This window comes from Pleurodeles waltl, chromosome 3_1, assembly GCF_031143425.1.
Source record: "Pleurodeles waltl isolate 20211129_DDA chromosome 3_1, aPleWal1.hap1.20221129, whole genome shotgun sequence".
NCBI classification, from domain to species: Eukaryota; Metazoa; Chordata; class Amphibia; order Caudata; family Salamandridae; genus Pleurodeles; species Pleurodeles waltl.
The window spans coordinates 549,891,968-549,910,973 of NC_090440.1; the positions used below are offsets into that span (position 1 = coordinate 549,891,968).

Sequence of the window (19,006 nt, forward strand, 5' to 3'; positions counted from 1 at the left end):
AAGACAAATCTTCAGTGGAGAGTAGAACAGCAAGCAAGGAATGGGGTGCCTTTGTTCACAGTACACATCCAAAATTCAACAATGCTTACAAACTGCTCAACATTCCCCAGTTATCTGATATTCGGGACTAACTGACACAGAGGGACTAAAGAAGTGGATAACTGCTTCAACAGAAATTAAGGATGAAGACCCACAGCAGAAATCTATCTGTCCTTTAACAAGCCAAACAAATACACTAGAAAAGTCAGGCATTCAGAGAACACTGGTTTTAAATTGGGATCTTGACTTTTCCATGGGTTGGAGCCTTCTTACTAAAAACCAAAACATTTCTTGCAGAAGAAAACTGGTGTAAAACTGAAAGAAGCAGACTCTCCATCTCTCCTGTGGTCTACAGTTCATCTGCCATAAAGGGGGTGGCCACTTTACTATCCAATCCAATAAAGCAAAAATGAAATATGCACCACCATTTATAGGTATAGTCCCAGAAGTGACATCCCTCATACTCATTAGATATGAAGATGGACTAGTATCAATGACTAAGTCCATTTATCCACTGACTATGCCAAAAGATGCTAAAGCAATAAAAAATGGTGAGTCTGTGTCTAATCATTCATCCTCATGCCTTCTTGCCAAAGAACTCAGGTGGCCAAAGGGATTCAAACTGATAAAACTCAAGAAAAGAATAAAAATGAAGCAGGGCAGGTCAGATTGGAAAACGATGCCTAAAAAAACTATAATACATTATAGTTATACCTCAAGGTGTAATTTGTGTATGGAAAATGTGAAACAGCGTTAAAAGGGAATGTGTTCAGCACATAATTATCTACTCTCAAAAGGGATTTTAAGGAAGCAATGCAAACAATGCTGAATGCTGAAGGAAAATAATAATGATGGCTAATGGATCAAGCCGGAGAAATAAAAGAAATAAAACGAGGAGCTTGAACAGATAAGGAATGAAAGGAAGGGGATGTAAAATTCACCCCAAATGCTTACAGAGAAACAGGACAAGGGCAGTGGTGATGGATAGTGGAAAAGACGAAAAATCATTGTTTAGTAGCCTGAGTCTGCAGACCTCAAGTTCACAAGAAGTTAACGTAAATGATGCTAGCAAGCCTGGTTCTCATATCAAATAGCAAAGTCCAATCTAGAATCTTTCAGGACAGCAATCAAATGGCCCTTGTAAACCTGCAGAATCAAATGATCTCACCATATCATTATAATCGATTATATGACTGGATGCTTCTCCAGTGAAGGCAATGAGTTGGATCCAAAAGTTGTGATCTTGTAGTGTGCATTGACAATTGGCTACGACAAGTGTCATCCCCTGATCTACCCCCTCTAAGTAACATCCACTTGCTGCTACTTATTTTTCGGATGTTAGTTGACAATACTCCAGGTTTCTTTTGGGTGACATTAGGGACTAGTCATGCATTTAAATTTGTTTGCATTGAAGCACATACTTAAATAGAGGCTGAAGTGTCACCTACCTTCAGCCTGTTGTTGTCTTCTGGGGTCTTCATGTCATCAGCAGTTACTGACCCATTGTTTTTCTGGGAATAAACAGGGAGAGTATTATTGTGAGACCATCATCAATTCAGGCTCACACCATCAACAGTACATCTCCGGGAGCTAATATGAAAAGTACGAGATCCTAGGCCAGGCATACGTAGCACTGGTTGCAAAATCTGGTTGCAATTTGCAATCAGTATTTTTTAGATCAGTGTGGTATTTTGCATCCTGATCCAGGTATGTCGCAAAATACCATTTCCTAGTGGGTTGCAATTTGACCTACCTCATGAACATTAGTGAAGTAGATCACAATTTGCCACCCACTAGGAATACCAGTCATCACAGGGATAGTGGCTTGCCGAGGTTAGCAGTTCACTATGTCTGTGATAACATTTTAAATAAAACACATTTTTTAACTGCAGTACTTTTTTTTAAACAGAAAACAGGATACATTAAAAAAGAATTAAAATGTTACTAACGTTTCTTACGAGTAGACAGGGGTCCATGAGTCACTGGGCCCAGGGGCAACTGTTACAAAATATTTTTTTCATCATTCAGAAAGGGGGAGAGGTCCCTTGGGTACCACTTCCCATTTGCGAATGCCTTACCACCACCTTTCAGTAGTCAGTAAAGTATTAATGTTTTGCAACTGGATTTTGGTCACCAAACATTAATACTGATTTGATATTTGGAAGGGACACCTAAACACACCCCTTCCAAATACCATATTGGTATGTGGTTGCAAACCCAAATTGCCATTCAGTAAAGTATTGCCTATTCAGTCCTTCTGCAGTCACACACTGTTTTATTATGCAAATCGAGCTGTTTGCAAAAGCAAATAGGCTTCATACATCCGGCCCCTGGTCAGTTGTCCAGGACGGATGGGTAGAGATAGGACCCAAAAAGAATATGCCAAGGTGGGATGAACCTTCCCAGGGGAGCTTATTTGCTCCCCTGCAGGAGATTGCAGGAGATTCCTCAGTCATCCACGTTAAAACAGCCTTTCGAACGAGGGCATTCAGCAGCACAAATGGGGAGGTTGAGAGAAGAAGGGTTTGCACTCATCTCTCTGAGATGGGCAGAAATGAGATGGGTTCTCCTTGATAGTAGAAAGTAGAAAGGCTTCTCTTTCCCTCTTCTAAGTAATGAATGATAGGGTATTTTCAGTATAGAGACATTGTAGTGAGCCTGGGGCTTACGGGTAAACAGTTTATAGTGGGTGGTTCCCATGGACAAACAAAGCTTGCAGTGCCATGGAGGACATGAGTCTCTAGAAGTATGAGTCATTGTTCATTTTATTATCTCAACTACATAGGAATGATTCAACTTAGATTGCATGGTATGGGTTTTATGGGTTTTATGCCACCTCTCCAATACTATCAATTTTATGCTCTACTCTCCAAAATAGTAGTGTAACTAGAGTGGTGTATGTAGCAGTCTACCTCCACACAAGGAATGGACCTCCCAATTCAGGCCTCCTTTCACAAAATGCATGTTCCATGTGGCTTGCTAAAACTGCAAACAAGCTGATGCAGTGTTCAAACTTTTAGTGTGTGCACCAGCAGGCTGCAGGTCTTAATTTTTGTTATATTATCCTGTCCCCAACAATGCAGCCATTTGAACTTGCAAAATGTGGACTCCTTTTCTGATGTAATATAAACACAACTATGCAATTTTATGGCAAGACCAGAGGCTCCTATTATGTTTTTCTTTTCTTTTCTTGTTTTATTCAATAGCAGCAGTCTTTTCTTACTGCTCGCAGTCAAGATAAGTATTTTGAGGAATCCGTTGTTCATTATTTTGAATGTATATGTATTTTTACTGTTTAGTTTTAGGTGTGCTGCCCTTCTTGCACTTATTCCGTCTGCAATTTCACCAGAACGGCTTGTAGCAGCACTCCCCAACGAGCCTCTGGCTCGCGTGCGCTTCACCTTCAGATCCTTTGACGGTTTTCTCACACCGCGGTCGCCATTTTCGGATGACGGTTGTGAGAAACGTTGAGTTCCTTTGCCGGCTCCCTCTCTGTTTGCCTTGCTGCTACGTTTCCTGGCCATTTTTCAGCCTGCTGCCCGCGTTTGCTTCACGCCGGAAGGCTTCCTGTGGTTTGTTTGCCTTCCCTCTCTCTGGGCCCTCCCTTTTCTCTGCCCATAGGTGGAGCTAGGCTAGTTTTCCTCCCGCTGAGAAAACAATTAACCCTTTCCCAGCCAGATAATTTTGTTCACACAGTTTGCCTGCTGGTTATTATGGAAATTGATAGTTCTCCTATTTCTAGGGCAATGAATGAAGATGAAGAAGTTATCAAGGATCATTTAAGTGACTTTCTTCAAACTTCTGTGGACCAGGCTGTTTCTGCCTCACTAAATAAACTTCCTAAAAATTTGGAAAATTCAGTTTTGAGCTTGGTATCCAAGATGATTTTGGCCCACTCTGCGGGGGATAGCAGAAAACGCCCATTTTCCAAAAATCTTCCCAAAGTGGAGTTATTGGTTGGTGAGGGTTCCTTACAAAAAGCAGAGGACATGGCTCCTCATAGGCCTACCTTAGGGGAGGGGTTTTAAAAAAACAATAAATCATCTCTCAAATGTACAAAAAAAATCCAAGCACATTTCTTCTCCTATTGTTATATCAAATATTATGGATACTGATGATGACATCCAAGGTGCTGACTCAGATGCGAACAAATCTGATAATGATAACGGGGACATTGGTCTTCCCCCTCCTCCTAAGAAAACAAAACTTTCTGCATAAGAGGCTTCAAAACCTCTAACAAAACCTCTAACAATTACCGGCCTGGAAGGGGTCCCTATGTTTGACCCAAATGATATACACCATCTGCACTCCACGGAATGGTTTCCTGCAGACCATGTTGGGGATTACGTAGCTTCTAGGCTACGCACTCCCCTGGATAAACGAACTAGGGCAAAACTTCGCTCCGAGTGCCCTTCCATGCACTCGAAAATAACGACTACTCCCTCCATTGAGCCTTCCCTTCTTATCTTTTTTTTTACCAAGTTTGGTAAGGATCCCCGCAAGGGTGTGGATAATGCATGGTCCACAGGCCAGGCCAAACTTTTGGACATTGTGGGTCCGTTGACACCCATTTTTGATTTGGCAGAGGCAGCTCATTTGGATAATTCTTCCATTAACCCAGTTGATTTGTCCTCATGGGTTCAACGTTCCATATGTCTTTTGGGGAATGCCAACGTTGTAATCACACACAAGCGCAAAAAAGGCCTCCTTCTCAAGCTTGACCCCAAACTGGTAAATCTGGCTGTTTCAGATCCTGGCATCAAGGCAGAAGGTCTCCTATGTGGCAACTTTCGCTTCATTGGACAAAGCCCAGCAATCTCTTAAAAAGATGTTTGCCAGTTGGGTTTTTGGCAGGGCCGGCAGAGACAGGACCACTTTGACGGCTGCTCATGCAACAACCAGGGTTCCCGTGGTGCATACAACGCCTCGTACCAAGAATACAGGCCACAGTTCTACCCTCAGAGAGGCTGTGGTTTCCGCAACAAGGGCAACAGAGGTTCCAGATACTCGTCTCAAACCAGTAAGTCAGCATTCTGGCCTTCCTACTATAGGAGGTTGTCTTTTATTGTTTCTACAAAAATGGCAGTTGATTACTGCGGCTATATGGGTGTTAAACACTGTACAAGGTTATGCTATCGAGATTTACTCAAAGCTCGATAGCATTTGTCCCTTGTCATCTTGACCCTTCAAGTTTCATCAGTTCAGTTTTTCTAGTTCAAAAGAAAAACAAAAAAATGCGTCCAGTCATCAACTTGAAGCATTTCAACTATTTCGTCATAAAATGGAGACTATGGCCCTCATTACAACATTGGCGGTAAAAGCCGCTTACCGCTGTGCAGAAGACCGCCAACACACAGCCGCGGCCGTGGAATTCCGCCACAGCTATTATGACCCACATCTCGGAATCCGCCAAAAGTCAGACACCCACACAAGTCCGCCACACCAAAGGTCAGTGACAAACTGGCAATACCAAAACCGACATTGTCACGCCAACAGAAATACGCCCACACTAACACGACACACGAATCCACGTGGCGGTCTTTCATCTGCGGTATTCCATTGGCGGTACACACCGCCGCGCTCAAAATACACACACTCTTACAAAACATCCTCACATTGGACAATTCAAAATACACACACCTGAGACACATACACACACCACTCCCACACACCCATTACAATATAAAACACACACCCACATCGCCCACAAACCCCCACGACAAAAAATTCCGAAAGAAGGCCATAGAGAGACACCACCAGCAAGAACAACAGCATCCACAGGCACACAACACCATCACCCACACAACTTCCACGCACCTCACACAACACACCACTACATATCACCACACTTATCACCACACACTCCACCCCACACATCACCTACACCACCCCATGGCACGGCAAAGACACCCCAGGTTCTCTGAGGAGGAGCTCAGGGTCATGGTGGAGGAAATCGTCTGGGTAGAGCCACAGCTATTCGGAGCACAGGTGAGGCACACCTCCATAGCTAGGAAGATGGAGCTATGGCGCAGAATAGTGGACAGGGTCAATGCAGTGGGACAACACCCAAGAAATCGGGAGGACATCAGGAAGAGGTGGAACGACCTACGGGGGAAGGTGCGTTCCGTGGTCTCAAGACACCACCTGGCGGTTCAGCGGACTGGCGGTGGACCCCCACCTCCTCCCCCACAACTAACAACATGGGAGGAGCAGGTCTTGGCGATTCTGCATCCTGAGGGCCTCGCAGGAGTAGGTGGAGGAATGGACTCTTGTAAGTCAAACCTTTACTATTACATCCCCCACCCTACCTGCATGCTATCACATACCCCCACCCTCACCCTCACCCCCAGCACCCCAACTCCTCACAAATGTCCCAACATCACAAACCACACATCCCAACACCAAGCCCTGCATGCAACTACAAAGCATGGACACCCATTACCAAAGCATGGCCACTGCACATATCCATACACCCCCCTAAACCACCATCAAACAAGCTCCCAAACAGGAATGCTAGCACTGGGGTACACGGTCACCCACCCATTGCACACCATTACACACACAGATTTAACAAACATCCTTTTATACCTCTGCAGGACCCCTAGCCAACTTCACCGGACAGGAGGGTCCACACATGTCCACACCACCAACAGAAGAGGCCCACAGTGATGACAGCACCTCTGTCCAACTGGATCTAGATGACCAGCCCGGACCATCGGGGACCTCTGGACAGTCGGTTCCCCTCACACAGGCACAGGCCACCACAGACCTTCCCCCCTCTGGAAACACCAGCACAGCACCCACCCAGTGAGCCCATACCTCCGTCCCCAGGACACGTCAATCAGCTGTGTGTCCACCACTACAGGGAACCCAGGTTAACTCACCACCCCAACAACAACAGGGACCTGGGGGCAGTGGTAGTAGGCACACGGTCCAGGGGACGGAGGCCCAGGAACACAGGGGAACTGGGAGGGCTGCCGTGCGACAGGGGGCGGACAGGCCAAGGGGACCCACTCTCCACAAGGCCCTCTCCTCCATCATGGGAGCATACCACCACTCCCAGGAGACGATGGCAACGGTACTGGCCAAGTTTCAGGAGACCCAGCGCATGCAGGAGGAACAGTATATGGGCTTCAGGGAGGAACTCAGAACCATCAGCTCCACCCTTGGCACCATCGTAGGGGTGCTGAAGGAAGTACTCAACACCAGGAGTGACACTGTGGCACTACAAGGGGCCCCTGACACTAGCATGGACGATGAACTGCCCACCACCTCCGCCGGCGCTAGTGGACAGGACGCCCTGTCAAAGGACCACCACACCAGCACCCCACCCCCTGCAGAGGGAGAACCACCCCGCAAACGGTCCCTGAGATCCAGGAACAAGACAGAGAACGATGCCAAGACCCCCGCCAAGAAATGAGACCACCCTGATTGTCATCCTACTGTCCCACTTTGTCACCCTGTCCATAATTAAACTGCCCCAGCTCCACTTCCTATGCCCACATGGGCAATGCACCTGTGAGACTAATAGACTGGACTCTGCCATGGACACTCCTCCGCCATCACCCCTCACCATTTCACTACCCCCTCCAATTTTGAGCATTTAAATAAACACACCTAAAGCACAAAATGATCTGGAGTCTGTCTGTGATTTCGAAATAGTGTATTTACAATTACAGTGACAAAATGTTTTTGAAATAGTAATGTCAACATACCTATGTCACACAGCTCTAGTCCATGAGGAATCTAAGCAGATGTCACACAGTGGGACCCAGATCTGTGAAACCGTAAGGGAAATTGACAACTCAGTGACCATACACTGGGTGAAAACTACAGTCAGGAGAGAGGTAGTAGTGTTAAAGTACATGTAGTAGGCAGGATTGTATTCTTACCTGTGTCTCACTGGAATTATTGCTGGATCACTGAGTCCCTGTTGTGCATGTCTTCTTCCTCTGCTTCCTCCTCATCACTGTCCACAGGCTCCACAGCTGCAACAACACCGCCATCTGGACCATCCTCCTGCAGAAAAGCCACCTGGCGTCGCAAAGCCAAGTTGTGAAGCATACAGCAGGCCACGATGATCTGGCACACCTTCTTTGGTGAGTAGAATAGGGATCCACCTGTCATATGGAGGCACCTGAACCTGGCCTTCAGGAGGCTGAAGGTCCGCTCCATCACCCTCCTAGTTCACCCATGGGCCTCATTGTTGCGTTCCTCTGCCCTGGTCCTGGGATTACTCACTGGGGTCAGTAGCCATGACAGGTTGGGGTAACCAGAGTCACCTGCAAATGGTGAGGGGCAACTGTTAGACACACACTAACCTGGAGGGATAACCCCAGACCCAGACAACCATTCCCACTGACTTGCCTCCAGGTGCTCACCTAATAGCCACACACAGTGCCTCTGGAGTTGACCCATCACATAAGGGTTGCTGCTATTCCGCAGGATGTAGGCGTCATGCACTGAGCCAGGGAACATGGCATTCACATGGGAGATGTACTGGTCTGCCAAACATACCATCTGTACATTCATAGAATGATAACTCTTCCGGTTTCTGTACACCTGTTCACTCCTGTGGGGGGGGACCAAAGCCACATGGGTCCCATCAATGGCGCCTATGATGTTGGGGATACGTCCCTGGGCATAGAAATCACCTTTCACTGTAGGCAAATCCTCCACCTGAGGGAAAACGATGTAGCTCCGCATGTGTTTCAGAAGGGCAGACAACACTCTGGACAATACGTTGGAAAACATAGGCTGGGACATCCCTGATGCCATGGCCACTGTTGTTTGAAATGACCCACTTGCCAGGAAATGGAGCACTGACAGCACCTGCACTTGAGGGGGGATTCCTGTGGGATGGCGGATTGCTGACATCAAGTCTGGCTCCAACTGGGTACACAGTTCCTGGATTGTGGCACGTTCAAGCCTGTAGGTGATTATCAAATGTCGCTCCTCCATTGTCGACAGGTCCACCAACGGTCGGTACACCGGAGGATGCCGCCATCTCCTCACATGTCCCAGCGGACGGTGCCTATGAAGGACAACAGCAAGCACAGAGTCAACCAACTCAGAGGTACGTACCCACAGTTTACCCAGAACACCAGTCATACAAAAAAGGTGGCCTGTATGTGTGTTGAGACTAGGCCTAGGTATGTGTGACGCAGTTGAAAATGAAGCCATGTGGGCCCCTGAAATGGCGGCTGCCTGACCTGTAAAGTGGGACAATGGGATGTGAGGTAACTGCGCTGGCGTTGTACACCGTTGCGGTAGGCGGTCGAAGACTGCGGCACAATGCTGCATTGGTTAACATTGGACCCTATGGGTCCCAGGAGCCAATGACGATGTATGCCGGTGGTGACAGTACGCACCGCAGCGGACGTGACCGCCATTTTCTATCTCTTCAATCACTCGATACCTGATCTTCGACAGGAGGGGTGCTGTGACCTCGGTCTGGAAGAGACAATGGCTCGTGTGTCTGGGGATAGGGCCCCTGCCTTCACATCGAAGGAGTTGGAGAAGCTATTGGATGGGGTCCTCCCCCAGTACACGCTACTCTACGGTCCTCCAGACAAACAGGTAAGTACACAGGGAGCATGTTGTATGGGCTATTCCTGTGTGGAGAGGGCTGGATGTAAGAAGGAAGGGGGCAGAGTGCTGCATGCATGAAAGACGGTGAATGCATGTGCCACATGGCAAGGGTAGGGATGGGGGCAAATCACTTTGACGATGCAGCTGGTAATAACTTCTCTTTTTCCCTTGTACATTTCATGTAGGTCAGCGCCCACCAGAAAAAAGATATTTGGCGTGCCATCGCCAAGGACGTCCGGACCCTGGTGGTCTACCACAGACGGAGCACCCACTGCCGGAAAAGATGGGAGGACATTCGCCGCTGGAGCAAGAAGACGGCGGAGGCTCAGCTGGGGATGGCCTCCCAACGTGGGAGAGGTGCCCGTCGCACCATGACCCCCCTGATGATCAGGATCCTGGCGGTGGCCTACCCGGAGTTGGATGGGCGCTTGAGGGCATCACAGCAGACACAAGGGGGTGAGTACACTCTCATTCTGCTGACTTTGCGCGCAGTGGAGTTGTCTGGGTGGGGAAGGAGGGCTGTGGGTTTCCATAGGCCAGGGCGAGTTCCGTAGGCAAGGCCCCTCCGTAAGGCAGGCCATGTGGCACCCCAGCCCACCTCTGTAGACTGCCAAGTACAGCTATTCATGCCCCTGTGTCATCTATGTGTGCAGATGTCGTCCATAGCCTTGTAGGCCATTTCCCAGGAATTGAACAGTGGAGCCCAAGAGTGCGGCGTAGTGCAGGGGGCTTCTGTGACTGTCTTGTCCGCCAACGGTAGCGGTAATCCATGCACTCAACATGTCTTTCTTCTGTTCCCCCTCCCCCCTTTTTGTGGTCTCCCTGTTCTTGTGTGCATTAGCATCATCAGGCGGAGGAACAGTGGCACTGGAGCACGAGGGAGCTGCATCCCACATGGCCTTGGAGGGCGAGACTACGGACTTGGAATTCACCAGTGGGATGGAGGGCGAGGGGAGCTTCACGGCGGGGACAGGAGCTGAGACCAGCGACACGGACACGGAGCTCCCTTGTGGTGGCGGCAACATCTGTGCCCCCCGCATCTACAGGTACAGCCGCCACCCCCCCTACCAGCACCGCCCTCCCAGCAGCCCCTCAGCCTTCGCCCCGTGCCCGCTCAACCAGGAGGGTGGGCATCACCTTCGCCCCAGGCACCTCAGGCCCTGCCCCAGTCACCCCTGCTGCCCTCAGTGAGGAGGCCATTGACCTCCTCAGGTCCCTCACTGTTGGGCAGTCTACCATTTTGAATGCCACCCAGGGTGTAGAAAGGCAGTTGCAACAAAGTAATGCATTCCTGGAGGGCATTCATTCTGGTCAGGCGGCCCTTCACCGAGCTTTTCAAACTCTGGCCTCAGCACTGATGGCAGCCATTGTCCCCGTCTCTAGCCTCCCCCCTCCAACTTCCTCCACCCAGACCCAATCCCCTGTACCTCTGCCTATCCCAAGCACACCATCAGACCAGCATGCAAACACGTCAACACACAAGGGAAGCTCAGGCAAACATAAGCACCACACATCCCACAGGCACTCACGCAAGCAACGCACACATGCAGACACACCAACATCCACTGCCTCCACTGTGTCCCCCTCCTCCTTGTCTCCCTCCTCCCTCCCAGTCTCGTCTACACTCACACCTGCATGCACTACCTCTACAGCCACTACGTCCCTCACCAGCACACCCACCAGCCCACCCCGCTCACGTGCAGTCACCACCCCCACTACCATTCACACGTCCCCTGTGTCCTCTCCCACTGTGTCTGTGATGCCCCCTCCCAAGATACACAAACGCAGGCACACACCCACCCAACAGCCATCCACCTCACGACAGCCTCCAGCGCATGCACCTGCACCCAGTCACCAAACGTACACCTCCTACTACTACCACCTCTTCCTCCACTCCCAAACCCCCTCCAGCTACCCGTCCCAGTGTGTCCCAAAAACTTTTCCTGTCCAGCCTTGACCTTTTTCCCACACCTCCCCCAACTCGTCCATCTCATAGGTCCCGAACTAGTACCTCAGCCACAACATCTCCGGGACCAGTGGTGCCTGCAGTCACCGGTATGTGGTGTGCACCGGCCACCAGGACAGCCAGTGTGGCACGGAGCCACAGCACAGACAGTCCCCCACCTGTGAAGCATCAGAAGTTGGCCAGTGGCCGGCGGGAGAGGGGGAAGACTCCAGCCACCAAAGCCGCTCCCAGGGGTCCCGGTGGGAGTGTGTAGTCAGCTGTGACACCTTCCAAGGTGGGGAAGGGCCACAAGAAACCCGGCAAGTCTGGGAAGAGCTGCACGGCGGAGAAGGCCGCCATCATCCCCGCTGCCCAGGAGGCCACCGCCAGCCCCAGCCCAGCTGCCCAGGAGGGCACAGCCAGCCCAGCTGCCCAGGAGGGCACCGCCAGCCCCAGCCCAGCTGCCCAGGAGGCCACCGCCAGCCCCAGCCCAGCTGCCCAGGAGGGCACCGCCAGCGCAGCTGCCCAGGAGGTCACCGCCAGCCCCAGCCCAGCTGCCCAGGAGGGCACCGCCAGCACCAGCCCCGCTGATCCATGAAGGACCGCCAGCACCAGCCCAGCTGGGCCATGAAGGACCGCCAGCACAAGCCCCGCTGGGCCATGAAGGACCGCCAGCACAAGCCCCCCTGGGCCATGAAGGACCGCCAGCACAAGCCCCGCTGAACAGGGCACCGCCAACTCAAGCACCGCTGCACAGGGCACCGCCAACTCAAGCACCGCTGAACAGGGCACCGCCAACTCAAGCACCGCTGAACAGGGCACCCCCAAATCAAGCACCGCTGAACAGGGCACGGCCAACTCAAGCACCGCTGAACAGGGCACCGCCAACTCAAGCACAGCTGAACAGGGCACCGCCAACTCAAGCACTGCTGAACAGGGCACTGCCAAATCAAGCACCGCTGAACAGGGCACCGCCAACTCAAGCACCGCTGAACAGGGCACCGCCAACTCAAGCACCGCTGAACAGGGCACCGCCAACTCAAGCACCGCTGCACAGGGCACCGCCAACTCAAGCACCGCTAGCCCATGAGCGGCAGGGGCACTGACGCAACTGGGTCCGTCACGGGGTGAGTGATGCACTCTGGGCACCAGTCCCCCTCCAGAACCAGTGGAGAGATCCATCCACTAACTCTGTCCTTCACAGGATGAAGCGCTCTGGGCACCAGTCCCCCTCCAGAACCAGTGGAGACATCCATCCACTACCTCTGTCCTTCACAGGATGAAGCACTCTGGGCACCAGTTCCCCTCCAGAACCAGTGGAGAGATCCATCCACTACCTCTGTCCTTCACAGGATGAAGCACTCTGGGTACCAGCCCCCCTCCAGAACCAGTGGAGACATCCATCCACTACCTCTGTCCTTCACAGGATGAAGCACTCTGGGCACCAGTCCCCCTCCAGAACCAGTGGAGATTGTTATCCACTTGAGAGACTGTGGCTTTGCACTCCCCAGGATTGTACAGTGGGCAACCCACCCACTGTAGAGACTTGAGAGACTGTGGCTTTGCACTCCCCAGGATGGAACAGTGGGCAACCCACCCACTGTAGAGACTTGAGAGACTATGGCTTTGCACTCCCCAGGATTGAACAGTGGGCATGTGGCCCTCTTGTGGATTTGGCGTCATGCACTCAACCGGCTGAGGTGCCCCCCCTTTCCCTCCCCCTGAGGTGCCTGTTTAGTTGCTGTCTGATGCCCCTGCAGTGTTGTCTCCGTCATGGTCGGGGATCTTCTGTGGGCCTCGCCCATACCGTGTGGTCCCAGTGTTCCACGGACTTTCTTTGTGCAGTACCTGGACTACTATGCCTGGTATATATTTTGTACATGGTGTATATATATATTTCTGCCTACTTGTTTGTAATATATTCCGATGGTTACACTCATTTTCTTTGATCTTTGCATTCTTCCAGGGGAGGTTTGGGGGGTGTAACTGTGATATATTGATATGCATTAGTGTGTGTGTTGTAGTGGGTGAGGGTGGGGGTGGGTGTGGGGTGTTGCGCGTGTGTGTCCCTGTTTTTTGCCTCCCCCCTCCCCTGTGTCGTGGGTGCAGTACTCACCGTGGTCTTTGCCGCCGGCGTTCGTGCTCCTCGTAGAGGAGCAGGAAGACTATCGCAGGTAGAATTTGGAGTTCCGGTTCCATGGTGTCCTCGTTCCGCCACGGTCGTAATTGCAATTTTTTTACCGTCGACCTGTTGGCAGTTTTACCGCCGCTTTAACACCGTCGGCCAGGGTTGTAATGACCACCTATATTGTATCTCCGGGATTCTCTCCTTCAGGGCGACTGGATGGTTTGTTTGGACCTTCAGGATGCATATCTTACAGTTCCCATGCATTCAGATTCCAGGAAATACTTACAATTCCAGTGGCTAAACCAGACTTTTCATTTCTCCTCTCTTCCTTTCGGCCTCTCTTCCGCCCCCTGATGTTTCACAAAGCTCATGAAGCCGGTTGTAGCCTTTCTCAGAGCTCAAGGAGTCAGGTTAATCATTTACCTGGACGATATACTCATCATGAACCAAAATTTTTCTTCTCTTCAATCTCATGTCCAGTTAGCTTGTTCTCCTCTGTCAGATCTCGGTTTTCTCATCAACAACTAAAAGTCTTTTCTCGCTCCGGTTCAACAAATAGAGTTTCTAGGTTTTCTATTGGACTCCGTCTCTGCTACTCTACATCTTCCTTCCGCAACACTAAAATCCATAAAATCCGAGATTCTTCAAACTTTGCGCAAGTCGCTCATATCCATAAGAACCTTAGCAAGGATAGTAGGCCTTCTTTCTTCTTCAATTCAGGCCATTTTTCCAGGTCCTCTTCATTACAGAGCCCTCCAAAGACTAAAAATACGTCATCTTCAAAAGGGTCTTGCTTACTCAGACAATATTGCTCTAGATCAAGAGTCCTGTACAGAATTACAATGGTGGATAGACCATTTAGACCCCTGGAACAGCAGGACTATCTTTGCATCAGCCCCAGATCTTGTATTAGAATCCGATGCAAGCTGTTCCGGCTTGGGAGCCTGGTGTGGTCCAATCTCAACTGGGGGTACATGGTCTCTAGAGGAGTCGAAGTTGCACATCACCTGTTTAGAGATACTTGCCGGCTCCTTTACGATATAAAGCCTAGCAAAACACAGTTTTTGTTATTCAGTGCTTCTCAGGATGGACAACATATCAGCGGTCCGTTATATCAATCATTTGGGAGGCACAAAATCCAAACCTTTAGTGGAATTAGCGAAAGGGTTTTTAGAATTTAGCCTCCTAAGAAGGATTTTTCCTGCCGGGCAATCTAACTACAGTGGCAGATTGGCATTGTCAATGTCTTCAGGATTCAAGCGATTGGAGACTTCATTCCAAGATTTTCAAGGCTACTTTTCGGAAATGGGGTCCTTTCCAGATAGATCTATTTGCATCTCATCTCAGTGCTCAACTACCCCAATTCTTCAGTTTGCATCCAGATCCCTTAAGGGTTAGCCGTTGATGCCTTCTCTCAGAATTGGTCAATTTCTCTCAACTACGCTTTCCTTCCGTTTATCATGATAAGCAGATTTTTGGCTCAGGGAAGACATCAACAGGCAGTGGTGGTTCTCATAGCCCCCTTTTGGCAATCCCAAGTGTGGTTCCCTTCCCTTCTGGAGTTGTCAATAGACTTCCTTTTTCTGCTCCCGTCCTTTCCATACCTCCTTTCCAATCCCCTCGGCCTTCCTCACAACTTGATTCTAGAGAATCTTCTTACCCTCTCAGCGTGGAAATTATCAGGGATTCCCAACCAATCCCTTTTATTTCTGCAGAAGCTTCAAACTTCATAGAAAACTCTTGGGCTTCAGGTACAAAGAAGGCGTACAGATCAGCATGGTCCTTATGGCATAGCTGGTGCTTGGGAAAACATTGATTCCCTTTCAGCGGATGTAACTTTTATTGTTAATTTCCTTGTGGCAGAAGCTAGCAAAGGTAAGACTTATCGTACTATCAATTCGTACAGGTCAGCTATTTCTTCTTCTCATCCTTACATCAATGGAAAACTGGTGGGCGAACATCCTTTGGTCTGTCGGCTGTTGAAGGGAGTAAAGTTTTCTAATCCTCGGCTACCAAAATACAGATCTTTGTGGGATGTTAATGTTGTTTTCAATCTTTTCTTATCTTGACCAGATAATACAATGCTTACTTTAAAAATGTTATCTGCTAAATTTTCCATGTTACTCTGCCTCGTTTCTTTCAAACGTCTTTCAGATGTTAGAGCCCTTGATATTGAATAAAACAAGAAAAGAAAAGCATAATACTCGCCTCCGTGTCTTTAATAAAATTAAGACGTTCCTTCATAAATTACTAAGAAAATCTAAATTTTTCGATACAGTTCCCCATTACACCTACTGCGCAGAGTGTAACACATTGCCCACACCTCCCATAGTGCAGGAAACTACAGGCTTACCCATACTGGACACACTACTCTCCCCCAACCCCTGGTTGGGCAGCCACATTCTTAGGAAGTTAAGGTTTGACTACTGTAGTGTGGCTTGCGCTATAGGCAGTGGTGGGTTCTAACACTGGGGCATTAGATGTGCAGGTACACAGGCCACAGCAAGACATACACAGGGGCCATATTTGGTGCGCAGCCCGTAGCAGTGCCGGCAGGTCTTTTTCCAACCATGCCAAAATGCTGGGCACCTTCATTGTTGTTCAGTCATGTGGTGCGGGACCGCACCACGCCACTACAATTTACAGGGGGTTTGATTTACACCCCTTGTTTAATGGTGTGTCCTAATCGTCCCACCAGTTGCGTCACTGGTGGAACATTACATTCCTCCTTTATTTCAGCTAACAAAGTCAAAGGAAGACACAAAAATTCAACAATAACCAAAACTTAAAATACTTAGGGCTGCAACTTTCTTCACTTCAGTTATCTACTCTCATTATGGTCTATGAGCCTTTGGGTTGCCATACCATGTTAGAATCAGTCACACAAACTTTCATACACGATTACCTTTTCTGAGGACCAACATCCAGCCTGTTACCTCACAACACATAGTCCCTCAGTCAGGAGGAGGGGGCAGGATTACTCCCCAACCCATATCTTGACGAGTGCTCCAACTTGTGGTCATGTCCCGCTGGGCCACTTAGTTGTCTTCTCTCAGACTCCCTGCTGGCGTGCCTGTATGGAGGCCTTCACTCACTGGCCTCATGTCATCCTCAGGAGTTTCAATGTTTGCTGAATTGCTGTCTCAGTCACTGTGAGTTCCCTCTGTTCCTCCTTCATCTCTATATTGCCTTGTTGGTGGGTTTGAAGTGATAAACGTTTCTTGAAATTACTTCATTCACTTTTCTGGCAGTTGCTTTGGTACCTCGTCGTGGGTGATCACCCATGGGTGGAGTTAAAAAGGTAGGTGAAATTTTCTCCCAGGGCATTGTTCCTTTACAAAAACCCGTCTCCTACTTCTAAAGAGGATTCTCTGGCTATCCAGCGCTGGCTGGCTTTGCTGTTGGTGGCACAGCACTTTCCACAGGTATGGTGATTATCTGGAGGGTCAGGGACCCACTCAGGATGATGTGGGATAGAGTCTTGGATGACCCGCCCCATGAGGAGATGACCTGGTGCCTGATTCGTGGTGGTATGTGGTGTTTGGCAGTATTTTCTCAGGAATTAGTATATGGACCACTCCAGCGGTTGTTGGTTAGCATGTGCAATTTTGATAACCTTCCTCAGGTCATCATAAACCTTTCCACCTCTCCTTTGGCTTGTGGCCAGAGGGACATGACCTTCTTGTGGAGTATGTTCATGGACATGCAGATATGCAGCTATCTCTTGTCATTGGAACAGCAGGCCATTGTCATTCCTCAGTTCTTTTAAAAGGCCATGGGTGGCCATCATGTTTTCTAGTTTGGGAAGTACTTCATGTGTGCCTTGCAAGTTGAGGATTTCCACTTCCAGGTATTTGGAGTAATCATCATTGAGAACAAGCATGTGCCTGCCATCTGGGAGGCTGCCAGAATCTAAACTAGCGCCTACCCAAGGTTATTGTGGCCCACACTGTGTCAACACCGGAGCGGGTGGAGGAGGTCCTCCGGAAGGTTGGCACCATTGACATGACCGCACCACAGTCTCCACCAGCTCATCCATAAGCGGAAACCACACTTTGGTGCGAAGGTGGCTCATTGTTTTGACCATCCCTTGAAGGCATGCATGTGCAAGTTGTACTACTTGGTTGGTAAGGCTGCTTGGGATAACAAGTCTGTGTCCACACCAAAGGCAGCCACTTGTTTCAGCTGCCAGCTCATGGCAGACATGGTGAAGGCTATCAAGGATATTGTTGTGTAGCCATTTTAGTTGTAAGCTTCATGCACGTTATTTTAGCATACTAGGCCTGCAGTTGTACACTTTCACCTAGATATGTTTTATTCAGCTTCGCTTTATTATTTTTATAGTAGCCACTTTTACGGTCTTGTTTTATTTTCTTCTGTCTGACTGTTTTTGCCTAGGCCAGCACTCTGTTCTCAAACAAGACATTCTTGCTCACTCTGTGCTTCTTCCAAGGCTATAGAAAGATAGATTGCCGGTGAACGTGGTATCACTTTAGTCTCTGACATTCATAGAAAACACACATCCTTACGTAGGGACAGTTTCTCAGAACATCAGCTGTTTTATTATAAAAACACTTAACTGTCCTTTATACGTTAGAGGGAGATTCCAGCCAGAGAACCACAACTGTATGCTGATTGCCGAATGCTTAGCTACAGATGCTAATGCAGAATTCAGGCCTTTGCTCAGGTATGGGGGATGATGTCTTCCCGATTTAGAGCTTAACATGCTGTGCTCTATTATAGCCTAGGTAGGAGTTAGTCTATTGACTCTAGTGACGACATGTTAGCGTTATTTCTATGCTTTATTCTCTTTGTCACAATTTTAATCCTGTTATTTTGTGTCATCCTGGTTATTTCAGCGCACGCTTTGCTAAATAAAATGCAGTTGCTTCATAAAAATCTTTTTGAAACATATACTGCCTCTGTTTGTCATTATGTTTATGAGACTAATGTAACTGAGAGAAACGGAAGTGACCTGAGTGACCACGGCTTCCCTGAGAAACCATTTATGTTATGCGCTCGGCTGCCCAATCATCCCTGCCCTTGTGTAGAGATGAGGCACCCGTAGTTAGCAGGAGCAAAACCCAGATTAGAGCGACAGGTGTCACCCGCAGTGGGTCAGACTCAGCATCCGACACCGCAGGCGATTCTGAAACCCAGTAGTCTCATTAGAATAATGAGAGCCTACACGACATGGCGCCACCAACATTTGGTCAGGATCTAATTTTCGGGTCCTCCTGAGTGTCTCATTACATACAATGACACCTCAGTACTATATACGAAGACATCCGTGGTATTGAGGA

The 19,006-nt window shown here is 49.1% G+C and overlaps 1 protein-coding gene across 2 annotated transcripts in view; it reads right to left on the minus strand.

The window, feature by feature from the left end:
- SLC24A1 (solute carrier family 24 member 1) overlaps positions 1-19,006 on the minus strand; it is a 232,857-nt gene that overhangs the window by 146,401 nt on the left and 67,450 nt on the right. For both annotated transcript variants that reach the window (XM_069222907.1, XM_069222906.1), the window contains exon 3: positions 1,488-1,550. In XM_069222907.1, the coding sequence (XP_069079008.1) occupies positions 1,488-1,550 (63 nt within the window). The remainder of the gene's footprint in view (positions 1-1,487; positions 1,551-19,006) is intronic.